The 17999-nt window shown below is 36.7% G+C and overlaps 1 protein-coding gene across 1 annotated transcript in view; it reads right to left on the bottom strand.

The window, feature by feature from the left end:
- Positions 1 to 16535, bottom strand: part of AGBL4 (AGBL carboxypeptidase 4) — a 1318466-nt gene extending 1301931 nt beyond the window's left edge. The window contains exon 1 of the mRNA XM_066269248.1: positions 16441 to 16535. Within this exon, the coding sequence (XP_066125345.1) occupies positions 16441 to 16474 (34 nt within the window). The 5' untranslated portion in view covers positions 16475 to 16535. The remainder of the gene's footprint in view (positions 1 to 16440) is intronic.
- Positions 16536 to 17999: the final 1464 nt, after the last annotated feature.

The following is a 17999-nucleotide window of genomic DNA, read 5'->3' as shown; positions in this document are numbered from 1 at the left end:
TAAAATAGCAATAGGGAACTCACAAGTGTCAATAATTACACTAAATGTAAACGGATTAAACTCACCAATAAAAAGGCACAGAGTAGCAGAATGGATTAAAAAAGAAAATCCAACTGTATGCTGCCTACAGGAAACTCATCTAAGTAACAAGGATAAAAACAAATTCAAAGTGAAAGGCTGGAAAACAATACTCCAAGCAAATAACATCCAAAAAAAAGCAGGTGTAGTAATACTCATATCGGATAATGCTGACTACAAGACAGGAAAAGTACTCAGAGACAAAAATGGCCATTTCATAATGGCTAAGGGGACACTGAATCAAGAAGACATAACAATTCTTAATATATATGCACCAAACCAAGGAGCATGAAAATATATAAGACAGCTACTTATTGATCTTAAAACAAAAACTGACAAAAACACAATCATACTTGGAGACCTCAATATACCACTGACGGCTCTAGATCGGTCATCCAAACAGAGAATCAATAAAGACATAGTGGCCTTAAACAAAACACTAGAGCACCTGGATATGATAGACATCTACAGGACATTTCATCCCAAAGTGACTGAGTATACATTTTTCTCCAGTGTACATGAATCATTCTCAAGAATTGACCATATGTTGGGCCACAAAAACAACATCAGCAAATTCAGAAAAATTGAAGTTGTACCAAGCATATTTTCTGATCATAAAGCCTTGAAACTAGAATTCAACTGCAAAAAAAAAGAAAAAAATCCCACAAAAATGTGGAAACTAAACAACATACTTTTAAAAAATGAATGGGTCAAAGAAGAAATAAGTGCAGAGATCAAAAGATATATACAGACTAATGAAAATGACAATACGACATATCAGAATCTATGGGATGCAGCAAAAGCAGTGATAAGAGGGAAGTTCATATCACTTCAGGCATATAAGAACAAACAAGAGAGAGCCCAAGTGAACCACTTAACTTCCCACCTTAAGGAACTAGAAAAAGAAGAACAAAGACAACCCAAAACCAGCCGAAGAAAGGAGATAATAAAAATCAGAGCAGAAATAAATGAATTAGAGAACAGAAAAACTATAGAAAAAATTAATAGAACAAGGAGCTGGTTCTTTGAAAAGATCAACAAATTTGACAAACCCTTGGCAAGACTTACCAAGGAAAAAAGAGAAAGAACTCATATAAACAAAATCCAAAATGAAAGAGGAGAAATCACCATGGACACTGTAGATATACAAAGAATTATTGTAGAATACTATGAAAAACTTTATGCCACTAAATTCAACAACCTAGAAGAAATGGATAAATTCCTAGAACAATACAACCTTCCTAGACTGAGTCAAGAAGAAGCAGAAAGCCTAAACAGACCTATCAGTAGAGAAGAAATAGAAAAAACCATTAAAAACCTCCCCAAAAATAAAAGCCCAGGCCCTGACGGCTATACCAGTGAATTTTATCAAACATTCAAAGAAGACTTGGTTCCTATTCTACTCAAAGTCTTCCAAAAAATTGAAGAAGAAGCAATACTTCCAAACACATTTTATGAGGCCAACATAACCCTCATACCAAAACCAAGCAAGGATGGCACAAAAAAAGAAAACTACAGACCAATATCTCTAATGAATACAGATGCTAAAATACTAAACAAAATACTAGCAAATCGAATACAACAACATACTAAAAAAATAATACATCATGATCAAGTGGGATTCATCCCAGAATCTCAAGGATGGTTCAACATACGTAAAACGGTTAACGTAATACACCATATCAACAAAACAAAGAACAAAAACCACATGATCTTATCAATAGACGCAGAAAAGGCTTTCGATAAAATACAACACAATTTTATGTTTAAGACTCTCAACAAAATGGGTTGAGAAGAAAAATTTCTCAACATGATAAAGGCCATATATGATAAACCATCAGCTAACATCATATTAAATGGCACTAAACTGAAGGCTTTCCCCCTTAAATCAGGAACAAGACAGGGTTGTCCACTCTCTCCACTCTTATTTAATGTGGTACTAGAGGTTCTAGCCAGAGCAATCAGACAAGACAAAGAAATAAAAGGCATCCATATCAGAAAAGAAGAAGTAAAGGTATCACTTTTTGCAGATGATATGATCCTATACATCGAAAACCCCAAAGAATCCACAAAAAGACTACTGGAAACAATAAGCCAATACAGTAAGGTCGCAGGATACAAAATTAACATACAGAAGTCAATAGCCTTTCTATATGCCAACAATGAAACAACTGAGAAGAAACTCAAAAGAATAATCCCCTTCATGATTGCAACAAAAAAAATAAAATACTTAGGAATAAACATAACAAAGAATGTAAAGGACTTATATAATGAAAACTATAAACCATTGTTAAGGGAAATCGAAAAAGATATAATGAGATGGAAGAATATACCTTGTTCTTGGCTAGGAAGAATAAATATAATCAAGATGGCTATATTACCCAAAGCAATATACAAATTTAATGCAATTCCCATCAAACTTCCAATGACGTTTTTTAAAGAAATAGAGCAAAAAATCATCAGATTTATATGGAACTATAAAAAACCCCGAATAGCCAAAGCAATCCTAAAGAAAAAGAATGAAGCTGGGGGCATTACAATACCTGACTTCAAACTATATTATAGGGCCATGACAATCAAAACAGCATGGTATTGGCAGAAAAATAGACACTCACCAATGGAACAGAATAGAAAGTCCAGAAATAAAACCACATATATATAGTCAAATAATTTTTGATAAAGGGGCCAACAACACACAAAGGAGAAAAGAAAGCCTCTTCAATAAATGGTGCTGGGAAAACTGGAAAGCCACATGCAAAAGAATGAAACTGGACTACAGTCTCTCCCCCTGTACAAAAATTAACTCAAAATGGATCAAAGATCTAAACATAAGACCTGAAACACTTAAGTACATAGAAGAAGACATAGGTACTCAACTCATGGACCTGGGTTTTAAAGAGCATTTTATGAATTTGACTCCACAGGCAAGAGAAGTGAAGGCAAAAATTAATGAATAGGACTCCATCAGAATAAAAAGTTTTTGCTCAGCAAGAGAAACTGATAACAAAATAAACAGAAAGCCAACTAAATGGGAAATGATATTTTCAAACAACAGCTCAGATAAGGGCCTAATATCCAAAATATACAAAGAACTCATAAAACTCAACAACAAACAAACAAACAATCCAATAAAAAAAATGGGAAGAGGATATGAATAGACACTTCTCCCAGGAAGAAATACAAATGGCCAACAGATATATGAAAAGATGCTCATCTTCTTTAGCTATTAGAGAAATGCAAATCAAAACGGCAATGAGATACCACCTCACACCTGTTCGATTAGCTGTTATTAGCAAGACAGGTAATAGCAAATGTTGGAGAGGCTGTAGAGAAAAAGGAACCCTCATACACTGTTGGTGGGAATGTAAAGTAGTACAACCATTATGGAAGAAAGTATGGTGGTTCCTCAAAAAACTGAAAATAGAACTACCTTATGACCCAGCAATCCCTCTACTGGGTATATATCCCCAAAACTCAGAAACATTGATACGTAAAGACACATGCAGCCCCATGTTTATTGCAGCATTGTTCATAGTGGCCAGGACATGGAAACAACCAAAAAGCCCATCAATAGATGACTGGATAAAGAAGATGTGGCACATATACACTATGGAATACTACTCAGCCATAAGAAATGATGACATCGGAACATTTACAGCAAAATGGTGGGATCTTGATAACATGATACGAAGTGAAATAAGTAAATCAGAAAAAACCAGGAACTGTATTATTCCATACGTAGGTGGGACATAATAGTGAAACTAAGAGACATTGATAAGAGTGTGGTGGTTACGGGGGGGAGGGGGGAATGGGAGAGGGATAGGGGGTGGGGAGGGGCACAAAGAAAACAAGATAGAAGGTGACAGAGGACAATCTGACTTTGGGTGGTGGGTATGCAACATAATTGAACAACAAGATAACCTGGACTTGTTATCTTTGAATATATGTATCCTGATTTATTGATGTCACCCCATTAAAAAAATAAAATTATTTTAAAAAAATGAAAAAAGAGAAAGGACTCATATAAACAAAATCCAAAATGAAAGAGGATAAATAACCAGAGACATCATAGATATAAAAAAGATCATACTAGAATACCTTGAAAGATTACATGCCACCAAATTCAATAACCTAAAAGAAATGGATTCCTAGAACTATGCAATCTTCCTACATATAGTCACAAAGAAGTGGAAAACTTAAAGACACCCATAAGCACAGAGCAAATACCAACTATCAAAAACACCCCAAAAATAAAACTCCAAGACCAGATGGCTACATTAGTTAATGCTACCAAATATTCAAAGAAGATTTGGTACCTATCTTTCTCAAAGTCTTCCAAAAATTAAAAGAAGAAGCAATACTCCCTAACACATTTTATGAGGCCAATATAACCCTGAAATCAAAACCTGACAAGGACAACACAAAAAGAAAACTATACATCAATATCTCTAATGCATACAAATGCAAAAATCCTAAACAAAAATCTAGCAAATTGAATACAAAAATAATTTAAAAAATTAATTCATCATGATCAAGTAGGATTCATTCCAGGAGCACAAAGATGGTTCAACATATGGAAATCAATCAATGTAATACACCACATCAACAAAACAAAGGACAAAAATCATATGATTCTATCCATCAATGCAGAAAAGGCATTTGATAAGATACAACATCCATTTATTTTTAAAACACTCAATATAATGGGTCAGAAGGAAAGTACCTCAACATAATAAAGGCTATATATGACAAACCATCAGCTAATATCATACTAAGTGGTGAAAAAAATAAAGGCTTTTCCTCTAAAATCAAGAACAAGACAAGGCTTCCCACTCTCTCCACTTTTACTCAACATAGTTCTGGAAGTTTTTTTGCAGATGACATGACCCTGTCCGTAGAAAAACCCAAAAACTTCATCATAGAACTATTAGAAACAACAAACCAAAACAGTAAAGTCACAGTATACAAAATCAGTATGCAAAAGTCTATTGCTTTCTTATACACCAACAGTAAAACTTTGGAAAATGAACTAAAAAAAACAATTCTTTTTACACTTTGACACAAAAAATAAAGTTTCTAGGAATAAACTTAACAAAGAATATGAAGAACCTATATACTGAAACTATAAAGCATTATTGAAAGAAATTGAAAAAGACATAATGAAATGGAAAAATATTCCATGTTTATGGATTGGAAGAATCAACATAATTATAATGGCCATATTACCCAAACAATATATAAATTTAATGCAGGCCCTGGCCAGTTGGCTCAGGGGTAGAACGTTGGCCAGTGTGCGGAAGTCCCGGGTTCGATTCCCAGCCAGGGCACACAGGAGAAGTGTCCATCTGCTTCTCCACCCTTCCCCCTCTCTTCCTCTCTACCTCTGTCTTCCCCTCCTGCTGCCAAGGCTCCATTGGAGCAAGTTGGCCCAGGCACTGAGGACAGCTCCATGGCCTCCATCTCAGGTGGTAGAATGGCTCCTGCTGCAACGGAGCAATGCCCCAGACGGGCAGAGCATCACCCCCTATTGAGTATGCCAGATGGATCCCAGTTGGGCACATGTGGAAGTCTGTCTCTCTGGCTCCCTGCTTCTCACTTCAGAAAACTACAAAAAATAAATAAACAAACAAACAAATAAATAAATAAATTTAATGCAATCCCCATCAAAACTCCAATGTTATTTTTTTAAAGAAATAATTTTTTAAAATCACCAGGTTTGTATGGAACCATAAAAAAGCCTGAATAGCCAAAGCAATTCTAAGGAAAAGGAATGAAGCTGGAGGTATCACACCACCTGACTTCCAATTGTACTAACGAGCCACGATAATCAAAACAGCATGGTACTGGCAGAAAAACATACATACAGATCAATGGAACAGAATCGAGAGCCCAGAAATAAAACCACATATATATGAATAAATAATCTTCAACAAAGGAGCCAAAAACACACAATGGAGAAAAGAAAGCCTCTTCAATACATGGTGCTGGGAAAATTGGAAAGCCACATGCAAAAGAATGAAACTTGACTACAGTTTGTTCCCCAGCTCAAAAATTAATTCAAAATGGATCAAATACTTAAATATAAGATCTGAAACAATAAATTACATAAAGGATAACATAGGTACTAAACTCATGGACCTTGGCTGTAAAGAAGAATTTATAAATTTGACTGTAAAGGCAAAAATAAATGAATGGGACTATATCAAACTAAAATCCTTCTACACAGCAAAAGAAACTGAAAACAAAACAAATAGGCAGCCAACCAAATGGGTGATGGTACAATATTTGTAAATAGCTCCGATAAGGAGTTAATATCCAAAATATATAAAGAACAAAGCTCAGTAACAAACAAGCAAACATTCCAATTAAAAAATGAGAAAAGGACCTGAACTTTCCATTTTTCTTCTCCCACAAAAACATACAAATGGCCAACAGATATATGAAAAGATGTTCATCTTCACGAGCTATTCAAGAAATGCAAATCAAAACTACAATGGGATTACCACCTCACACCTGTTAGATTGGCTATTATCAACAAGACAGGTAATAACAAGCACCTGTTAGATTGGCTATTATCAACAAGACAGGTAATAAGTGTTGGAGAGGCTGTAGAGAAAAAGGAACCCTCATTCACTGCTGTTGGGCATGCAAACTAGTACAACCATATGGAAGAAAGTATGGTGGTTCCTCAGAAAATTAAGAATAGAACTACCATATGACTCAGCAATCCCTCTCCTGGGTATCTATCCCAAAACTCAGAAACATTGGTATTTAAAGACACATGCACCTCCATGTTCATCACACCATTATTTACAGTGGCCAAGACCATGGAAATAACCAAAGTATCTTTCAATAGAGGATTGAATAAAGAAGATGTAATACATATATACAATGGAATACTACCCAGCCATAAGAAATGATGACATATTGCCATTTATGAAAACATGGATGGACCTTGAGAACATTATACTGAGTGGAATAAATCAGAAAAAGCTAAGAACTATATGATTTCACACATAGGTGGGATATAAAACTGAGACTCATGGACATAGATAAAAGTGATGTGGTTACTGAGGGAAGGGTGTTTGGAAGGGGGAAGGGAGTAAAGACAAATATACAGTGACGGAAAATGATTTGACTTTGGGTGATAAGTATACATCATAACCAACAGTTCAAATACTATAGAAACATTTACCTGAAACCTATGTACTCTTACTGATCAATGTTACCCTGTTAATTTAATTTTTGAAATAAAATGATAGTTTCTATAAAAATTTTAAAAAATTAGTTACCTGAAGAAAATTTTACTTACTTCATTTCATCAGGATCACATGAACTTCAATGTAAAGTTCGTTGAGAACAACTTTTTGCCAAATTCAAACTACTTTGAAAGTAAAGATGTACAAATGATAAAGAAAAATTTCTTCCTCCTCCTCTCCTCCAAAATACCAATTTGATCCTTGGGATAATATGGTTCACTAGTAGTTACGACCCCCACTGTCTGAGAACTTTAGATTTTGATTATATATATAAAACTTCAATATATAATGAGTTCCTTAATTGAAGAAATTCAATTAAACTACTGATCTATTCACAATATAAAAGTCTCCTAGTGATAGAAAAGATATAATCAGTATAACTCAACTTAAAATTAGTCCTAATTCTGGCAAATGTTGATGCAAAAAAAGAAAAATTCCTTTCATAGGACCTTATTAAATCAGCTTCTAGGAATTAATAAAAAGAATAAATTAGATCGTGATTCCCTCTCCTCAAAATATAGGAGAAAGTTGCTTTAACAAAGTTGAATCCTTGACTACTTTTATATTAAATTAAAACATCTAGTCTCTTCAGAGAAAAGAATAAAAATTGTCTACCCCCTTTATTAAACCACTTGATTCTTCATCCAGTTCTATAATATGAGTGATGCTGAGCTTCAAATAAAATAAAAACCCACAATACTGATAATCATAAACTGAGATAAGGCATTCCAGTCTTTTATAGGAGAGTTCAAAACATTTACAACCATTTTTATCAGGCTGCAAAAATTTTACTAGCATTTCTCATAGTTATTGCTGTTCTTGTAGTGATACATTGGTAATGACATTAGCTAGATAGGAAGTTAGAATATTACTGCTTTAAATAATATTTCCAATTTTAATTAAAATTATTTTAAGTTCTTAACATATTTATGAAACTAGGACACATGTTCCAAACATACACATTTGTAAAGTTGCTTTCTTCCGGTACCTGGGGTAGCTATATGATCACAAAGGCTCTTTAAACAGATAAGCAGCATCATGTCTCAGGGACTAGAGGGCATTAATTAGTTAGAATTTCCTCTCTAACATGTATATTACATATACTTTTACAACTGTATTGAGTAAAGGATTAGTATAACCATTTTAAAGATGAATAAAACTGACGCTCAGAGAAGCACTATTTATAAATATTATTCAGTAAGTGGTAATGTTAAAATTTTAAATCTTATATGTTTAATTCTAAAACCCATGTCCCATTTACTGTGTTATGTTGCCTAAAAAGACAAACACCTCAAAATAGGTTTTAAATTATCTTGTTCTGTCACCAGTTTACCAATTCTGATGGTATCATATTCAATTAGAGATTTTTTGGTAAAATATCAGAAGTTATTCCATTTCTTTCATTTGTGTCAACATCTCAACTTCCAACAGCTCAAATTCAAATATTTAAATCTAAAATTTATAGATAAAACATGTTTCATTCATTTGGCCCACAAATAGTTATTGAATGCCTACTACACAGCAAGTATATTCTAACTGCTATTTTAGTCTCTACTACCCATCACTAATTCACTCAATGAGTGTATAGAGATGTCTAAGAGGAGAAACTTCATTAACCCCATGATTAGAGCAATTAGAAACAAATGAGCACTTTGTAATACATGTGTCTGAAAACTAAGGTATGTATTACCTCTTCTTCTAAGTAAGAAAATTGGTGTTATTTTAAGTTCTACTGTGTGCTATCCCCTCCTATCATTAAGTAGACTTTATATTTAGAAAATGAAACTAGGAAGCAGAATGGAGTAGTCCTATCATTATAGACTTAGAGCCAGATAGACTTGGGTTATACTTCCAATTCTAGTGCTTATTGGTTGTGTAACCTTAGGTACATCACTTAATCTTTCTAATCCCCAATTGTCTCAGGTGTTGAAGTGCAATAATTATATCCCCTTGCAAGAATTTTGTGAGAATTAAACAAAATATATGTAAAGAGCCTGAAAAAAAAGGAGGTATTCTACAAATGGCAAGAGACTGGCTTACTGAAATAACTAACTTTATTTTTAAAAGTCCTTACTACACTACCCGATTATCTCTCTCCATTTTAGGGCATTCATTATTATTTATTGAAAGGAATCAGGAAATTTAGGTGACAGTTCTGGCTCTTCTTCTTGCTAGTTGTGTGACCCTAGGTAAGTCACTTAATCTAGTGATTAAGTTCATACTTCCCTTACTGTACGTGATAATTCTATGCCTGTCTTTTCTACTACAGGGGAGCAAGAATGTAGAGTCTGGGCTTTGGAATCAGAAAGACCAGCTTTCTAGGTACATAAGCCTGCACTAATCACTTCCAGTCTTTAACCTACCTGTGTAACCTTAGATTCTTTCTTCAGGTTCTATTGTGAAGCCAAATGAAAGAAAGCAAAAAAATAATAATAATAAACTATAAAGAAGCTAAGAGTATACAATAAACTGATGAACAAATAATTTAGGAGCCACAATTTGCTTTGGACCTGCTTTAGCACAGATGCTATTAGATCAACCCTTTCCAACAAAGTATTCCTACTTTGAAGATTTCAGATTCTTAAATGTAACCTCAGTACTAACAAGTAGAGGACTTCTTAACCTAGGTTTCTAAATATGAATATAATCTCTTGAAAACATTTTCAAAATTTTGTGACTGCACATAGCATGCATTTTCATGAGAAAGAATTTGTCTTTTTATTCAAAGGGATCTATGACCCCAGAAATGTTTCAAAACACAAGTGGGTAGAGTAATATAGTCTTTAGCTCTGTTGCTAGATGTGCAATACTAGCAATGTCTTGAGTAAGCTTTATTCTCTCCCCACACAGCTTTCCAGGGCACATGTAGCTCTCTCTGCCCTCCATTCATCCTCTCCACTCCCAGTTCCTCTGCTTACCACCTTCACTGGACTAATTCATTCTTAATATTCAAGACTCGTGTGTTCCTCCTCCACAAAGCTTTACTGAACAACTACTGACACCATCAATACCCTCAGGATGTCAGGAAACCATTCTCTGGCCTTGCTCAGAATTCTCTATACAACTATCATTGCCTGGATGATATTCTAACTCTATTCCTCCATCATTAGAATGGGTATTCTGTAAAGGCAGAGATTTTGTCTAATACATCTCTAAATTTCCAGAGTTTTGCACAATGCCTGGTACATGGCAGGTATTCAGTACATATTTTTGAATAAATAATTTTAAAAATGAATAACACAGTCCACAACATAGTGATTTCTTTTACAAAGCCATGACACAGAAACTAATAAATTAGTGACTTCTAAGACTCCTGAAAAAGGTCAAGCAAACTATATATAATTGATGACAGACTGTTTTTTCCAGCCCCTTCTACCAAAACTCAGAGATTTTTTTCAAAACCTTGTTGAAAGTATTTATTTGTGAATTTCCAATCCTATATAAAAGTTTTGAATCCCATATAAAAATCTAGGAGTCTATTTGTGCATGCTTGATTTGTTTTCATTCAGTTGACATGCAAGACAATTATTTTGCAAGCCTATTTAGAGATTCAAATGTTCACAATCAAGAACTCTCAAAAATACATGACAAATAAAAATATCTTCTTTTAGAGTTTGAAAAAACAGAAATCTCTTTTATAAAATCTTTTGACTAAATGGGAAGAATAAATAGTAAAAATATCATATGCCCATATGGTGAATAGCATCAATGAATTATTGCAAGTTTTCACACTTGCAATAATTTTTTATAATCAGACAAATCAAATTCAGCTAAGAATAGAATTTCTCTTAAATCAATACTAAAATTAACACTTACTCCACTACTGAAATTTAACAATTAATAGAAGTATTCTGAAACTCAGATAAGACTGTGCTGCTCTAATGGCTCACAAAGCTATGACTTCAATAAGACTATGTATATAAAATACTGACAGCCTTTTGACCTCCTTAACGCATATAGTTTTCTAGTATCTCTCATTTAAAGTAACACTGAGCCAAGATACTGACAGTGAAGCCAAATACACCACTCATAGAGCTCAAAAATACAGAAATGAACAGAGCTCCTTAGAAGAAATAAGTACATGAGTGTCAAGGAAACAAAGGCATGTCTGTCTCAATACTTTTGGGATCTTTAATAAAGCTATGGTCACTGATGTTACAGAAGATATAAAGGTGACAAAAAAGAATTTGAAGTTTTAAAAGTATTTTGGAAAAAGAGATACAGTGATGTAAATCCACATTCCCCCTTTCCACAATTCTAGAATCCCCAAGTCTCTAAAAACAGTAATACTTTTCATAATTTTGGTGCCAAAACTAATTTGTCAGCAAAACTTAAACTAAATTGATATAAAGTTACTTATAATTTTTATTTAAATAGTATGAATGCAATATTAATGTGTTTGACAACAGGGTACTCTCCCATATCCCATTGGGGATAATAGGAAATCAACAATACATATGTATTACCTATCTATAATTTTTAATATCTGAATTCCGAAATATATTTGCACCCAAGTTTGCAGACAAGGGATTGTAGGCCTGGATTTCCTCTTCTTTTAACACTAATTTTACTAGTAAGCCTTTGGGAAAAGGAACATACACACCCACAGACACACACACATACACACACATACACCAATTAAGGTACCGTTTATTTGAGGGTGTAAGACTATATACTTTTCATACCTTATTTCTAATTCTCACCAGGAAACTACGTGTTACTATCACCAATTTACAAATACGAAAACTAGACCCCAACTACTAACAAAAGACAGAAAACATTATTCTCATAATAAAGGCATTATAAAATTTCAAGATTCTGCCTATAAATGATGTCAGATACATAAAGTTTCTCATTTCAAACTCATTTATTTCACAAAGAAAGTGATGAAGTACAGACCATTTTAACAGACGGCACCATTCCAAAATTTCTGGGCTATATGGGGCTCCATAAAAGTAACAAACTTGGCAATATAGGGGAACAAATTATTTTACCAGGTAATTCAAACAAAAGCTTTTTTGATAGGACAGGAGGAGGAAGAATCTGAGAAACTGAAGCCATTCTCATCTAGCTTGACACTAATATTCCTATATTTAGCTATCTATAAGGTTTCTTTTTATTATTAATAGTCAAATTGTTGGAGAGGGAGAAAAATTCTGACATTCATGTCCTGATTCTCAAGTACAATATTTCAAAGAAGAAACTTCCTTTTGCCAAGCTGACCTTTTTGCAGAACTATGTGCATGCTTGACCAAAAAAGCATCATGTGTCCTTTCATTCCTTCAAGTAATTCCTCAAAATCTACCTCATATAAGACGTGTCCCATGAACACAGTTCAGACAATGATTCCACATTCTCCAGAACATGGTGTCTGCCTTTCTTCAGATAGCAAATCACTTATATCAATGAAGAAAAATGAAGAATGTCTAATTTTTATTTACTGTATGTTTAAAGCTTGCATTTATATGTAAAGTGTATGTAATACATTTGAATTATTTAATATTCAAGCTTCAGAAAAACTAGGGAAACATCAGTTTTAGGGTTCTTCAGATATATTATCTTTATTATTCACAACTATCCTACAAATATTTCCACTTTACAGATGAAGAAACTGATCAGAATATTTGAATCTAAAGTCCTCATCTAGTAAATTGCAGAAATAGAATTTAAACAAGGATCTGAGCCCCAGTTCCTTCCACTTCGCCTTTGCTAATGTATGCTTAGCCTAGAATATTTCCTGTAGAGCAAGAATATTCATCATGGCTATTTCTTCAGTATATTATATGTCACAATACAAACAGAAAGCCAAATAATAAATCTAGATAATGCTAACATTGCCAAAAAACTACCACCTTACACTAATTATTTGCATGCAGATCGTAAGCAAGTTGCTTAAATTCTCTGACAAAATTTCTTCACATATTAATTTTTTCTCTCTCTTTTTCTTTTTTTATTTTAGCAAGAGAAAGAGGTCAGACAGGGACAGATAGAAAGGGAGAGAGGTGAGAAGCATCAAGTTGTAGTTGCAGCACTTTAGTTGTTCATTGATTGCTTCTCATATGTGCCTTGACGGGGGGGGGGGGCTTCAGCTGAGCAAATGACCCCTTGCTCAAGCCAGTGACCTTGGGCTCAAGCCAGCAACCTTTGGGCTCAAGCCAGCAAACATGGGATCGTGTCTGTGGTCCCACATTCAAGCTGACGACCTCAGGGTTTCTAACCTGGGTCCTCAGTGTCCCAGGCCGAGGCTTTATCCATTGTGCCACTGCCTGGTCAGGATTCATATAGTAATTGAATAGAGAAAGTACCTTAGAGAGTAGTTACAATGCTAACACGGATTAAGACATATAAAGCACTTAACACAATGTTTGGCACATTAACACTCCATAAATGTTAGCTGTTGCTATTAAGATGAAAAATCACCCAATAGACATATTTTGTACCAGATGACTCCAGGCTAGCAATAGCTAGACATCTATTCCAAAGTCAGTCAATCCTACTCTGGCTTGTGATCTATGTCATAATCTGATTGGAAACGATGATGTGTGTCAATCACATTCTCTCCTTTAGGAATCTGAATTAAGAGACAAAAATTGAGCCAGTTAGTAGTGATTCAGAAGCTAAAACGTTTGACTCCTATCTTGATCTATTCTCTCTCATCAAGGTTACCAACGATGCTAAATCTAGTCATCCTTTTCATAATCATTTGGCAGCATTCAATCTTTTGAGTATGCTGCTTATCTTGAAACACTCTTTTGGTTGTCCTCTTATCTCTGTGATTGTATTTTCTCAGTCTCTTTGGAAGGCACTGAAATATCACAGTTACTATATTCAGTCTTCTCCCCACACTCTTTACTCTCCCTTGAGGTAATTTCATCCACACCATGGCTTTAGTAATCAATTCTAGGCCAGCTCAGACTTTTCTTGTTCATTCAACCGCCTTGTCAATCTTTCTACTTGTTCGGATATCTCAAAATAGAGATGATAGTTGGACAGGAAAAGGAGAATCTGAAAAATTGATGCAGTTCTCATCTAGCCTGAGACTAATATCCCTATATTTAGTTAACTATACAGTTTCTTTTTTATTATTAATAGTCATATTGTTAGAGAGAAAGAAAAAGTCTGTATCTTCTGTACTCTCCACACTATAGCCAGAGTTGCTTTTTTGTTGTTTTTTAATGAGTCTAATTATGTCATGCTCCCATTTAAAAGCTGTCATTAACTTATTATTCTTAAGATTTTTAAATCAAAATTTGTATCATAGCTTGTAAGACTCTACAAGATCTGCTTCAGCTTACCTCTTTCTCCTCCAGTTGCCCTACCTGCAGCCACACTTGTCTCCTTTTAGTTTCTTAAACACAGCACACCATGTTTCCTCCTATATGAGGGTCTTTGCACATGGTTTTCCTCTCCTGGACCACTCTTTGCCCTTCTCCTCATTTAGTCGATCATGATTATTTCTCAGCTAAAATATCAGTTCTTCAGAGAAAACTTCTTAAACCTCTAGACCGTATCAGGTCATTCAGTTATCCATTTAACAATGCTTATTAATAACCTACTCTACACCAAGTACAGCTTGGACATGCGGGATTGGTAAACACAACAAAGACCCTTCCTTTCATGGATCTTCCATTCTAGTGGAAGAAGACAGACAATAAGCAATAAAAATAATCAGTAGATTAATATATTTGAAGGCAGTAAGTCTTCAAATATATTAAGGAGGAAAGAAAGTACAAGATAAGATAATCACAAGCATGGAGCTTCCAGTGCCTAATTTGTTTTCTGGCATACAGTTGGCATTCAATATACATTTGTTAGTGGATGAATGAATAAAAGAATAAGCATGTTCAAGTTATGAGGGAGCTTAAACCATGAAATGAGGAAGGGAACTCCTTATTGGAAGAAACAGAGTTGCCATGAAAGAAAGAGAAACCATACAGGTCTTGAGAGATTGTAGTCTCTTGAACCATTCTTGATGGCTTCACACAGTTTCCAGTTCCAGTCATTGTATGGTCTTACCATATCCTCCACCACCCTCCCAACCCCCCAAGGATTGGATCATTCAAGTGGGTTACTCTTGTAACCAAAATACCTAATCAGGACACAAATACAAGATTACACATACCATTTCCATCACCCATCACCACACATATCCCAAACCACCGCTTTTCTACACACAGAGAGATCACCACTTTTTCCGAGGCTCCAGTTCTTCCTTCTTCAGCCCCTTTTAGGGACAAACTCCTTCCCACATACACAGTACTATAAAAACCCTTTGCTCTCTTCTATGATTCTGTAAGACACCTAGGTCACTATCTCTCCAAGCCCAGCCATGCCCACAACAGTGTCACCTCAGGAATATGATCCTGGGTCTCCCTTCCTGTCAGTCTTCCTTCTTCTTAAAGACTGTCTTCCACCCGCAGATATGTGGACATGCATCCCTTTGATTGTGAATGATCTCAAGCTTGCTCATGCCCATCTACACTCAGGACCCAGCCTCCTTTGGTAGAGTTCTGAAGGACTGGAGCTCTGGGGTACCCTCTGCCTCTTGTCCTCTCAGGGACCCACATGAGCATTTGCCTACTTGCTCTGTTGTGACCTTAAAGTACTATATACTCCGTGTGTATCTCCCTTCCATGGCACTGCCTAATATTGAAGTAACACTCCTCTCAAATACACCTGCCTCCTCAAGAGTCAAAGCCCCTCACCATGCCCCTTCACGGATCCCCCATATTCCCATAGGACTGTCATACCCCTCCATAACTCAGCCTACTCCTGCAATCAGCCCCCATCACGGGTGCCCCTCAGGCCTGGAGTCCTGAGTCCTCCCTGGGGTCCCAGCCCTTTCTGGGCCCCTGTTCTCTCAGAGGTGTGCACAACCCCCCATGGACACCTCTGCACCACCGGGACTCCGAGGTCCCTGCCTGCCACTCAGAGGGGTATACACCTCCCTTGACCTCTGACCCCGAGGTCGTTGCCGCACCGCCCGCACAAACACAGAGGGTTGCCTGCTTAGCAGTAGGGCCATGCTCGAGTCCCCTGTCCCCTCGGGCCCAGGACAGCAGTGCTGCCTCAGCGCTTCCCCGGGTATTCCGCCCCCACAGACCTGCCTCAGGCGCCGTCTGGCTCCGCTCCGCCATTTTTGGTTGTCCCTCCGCCTCTGAGCCCACGCGAAAATCGCGGGGCAGTGGGGAACCGGCGATAGGATCTGCGGGCCGACTGGAGCTAGCCACACCGAGACGCGGCGCGACGGTTGTCAGGGCAACGAGCGGCGGCACGCGGGCGGCGGGCGGGGAAAGAGAGGAGGCAGCGAGCATCTGAGGCCCCGCCCCCTCGGCGTGAGCCCCTCAGGGCCCAGGCGCTTTCGGGCTGGGGCTCCGCAGAGCTGCTTCCCGCAGCCGGGCCACCGCGTCCTGGCAACTGAGCATGCTCCGCCGCCGCTGGCCTGGTGTTAAGGCTGGTTAACATGTCTTCAACTGAAATGCCTGAGAATTAGTAATTCCGTGCCCACACCACCGAAAACACGCAAAAGCCCAACGTCCCCTGTGCATCACTGCCCTAACACTTACGGTGTTTTATACATTAGTTACTTCTCTTTTCATCTTTTGACAGTGATCTCCCCTGATGCCCTGGTCGGTCTCTTCATCTTTGTATACTCCTTAATACAGCATAGTGCTGTCACAAGTGCTCAGGAAATGTTCATGGAATGAAAAATGATTCCTAAGTTCACTACTGCACATTCCTACCAGTTTGCTAAGCATTTAATTTTTTAGCAAGTACGTATCTTGCTAGGTGGGCCCTCACTGCTCAAGGGGCTCACAGAGAAAGTAGAAGAGAGAAGGGCTTTGATAGAGCCTAACTAGTATTCCAAGTTATACAAGATCATGGAGATGAAACTCTAAATTGGGGGATGGGAGTAATCAGTGGAGACATGAAAGGAGTGGATATCCTAGCTGAGTTTTAAAGAATGAGTAGCTGTCAGCCAGGCAAAGGAGGGGAAGAGTGTGCCACGCAGAGGGAACAGCATGAGCCAACAAACAGAGCGGGGGAGGGGGGGTGTCAGCTATGAAACTATACTGCTCACAAAAATTAGGGGATATTTCAAAATGAATATGAAGCAATAAAAAAGAGAAGCATTTAATTTTTTTAATTAAACAAGAACATCAGAAAAGCAAATGACAAATCAAAGAAAGTTGCTCAATTATGCAAATGAGATGCAAAGCCAACTTTTATTTCATTGTTGAAAGTCTACTATACCAAAGGGTGAAAGTACTGGAGTATTTGCACGTTTCCTAATCCCCCAATTTTTGTGAGCAGTGTACAAGAAGTCCAGTATGGCTAAAGCACAAATCACGTAAAGAAAGGTGCTATCTCTAAAGAAGTTCCTGTGGTTAGGTGGTATCTTAATTTAGGTTTCCCAAAAGCAGAGCCTGAGGAAGGGGCTTCAGTGCTGGTAATGTGTTTGGGAGGTAAGACAATGAAGCAGTACATGGAGAAAGTGAAAGACAGATGAGGGAAAAGCCAAAAATATATGTGTGTGTGTGTGTTATTGAGCTGATTGTTTTAGACAACTGGGTTTAACTTACTGGAGACCCTCTAAGGAACCTTATAGAATGTGCTTCAGCATAGTCCCACTCAAGAACAAGGAAGCTAAGTCCTTTACCT

This window comes from Saccopteryx bilineata, chromosome 3 (genome assembly GCF_036850765.1).
Source record: "Saccopteryx bilineata isolate mSacBil1 chromosome 3, mSacBil1_pri_phased_curated, whole genome shotgun sequence".
In the NCBI taxonomy this organism is placed as follows: domain Eukaryota; kingdom Metazoa; phylum Chordata; class Mammalia; order Chiroptera; family Emballonuridae; genus Saccopteryx; species Saccopteryx bilineata.
This window is presented reverse-complemented; position numbering and strand designations above follow the sequence as displayed.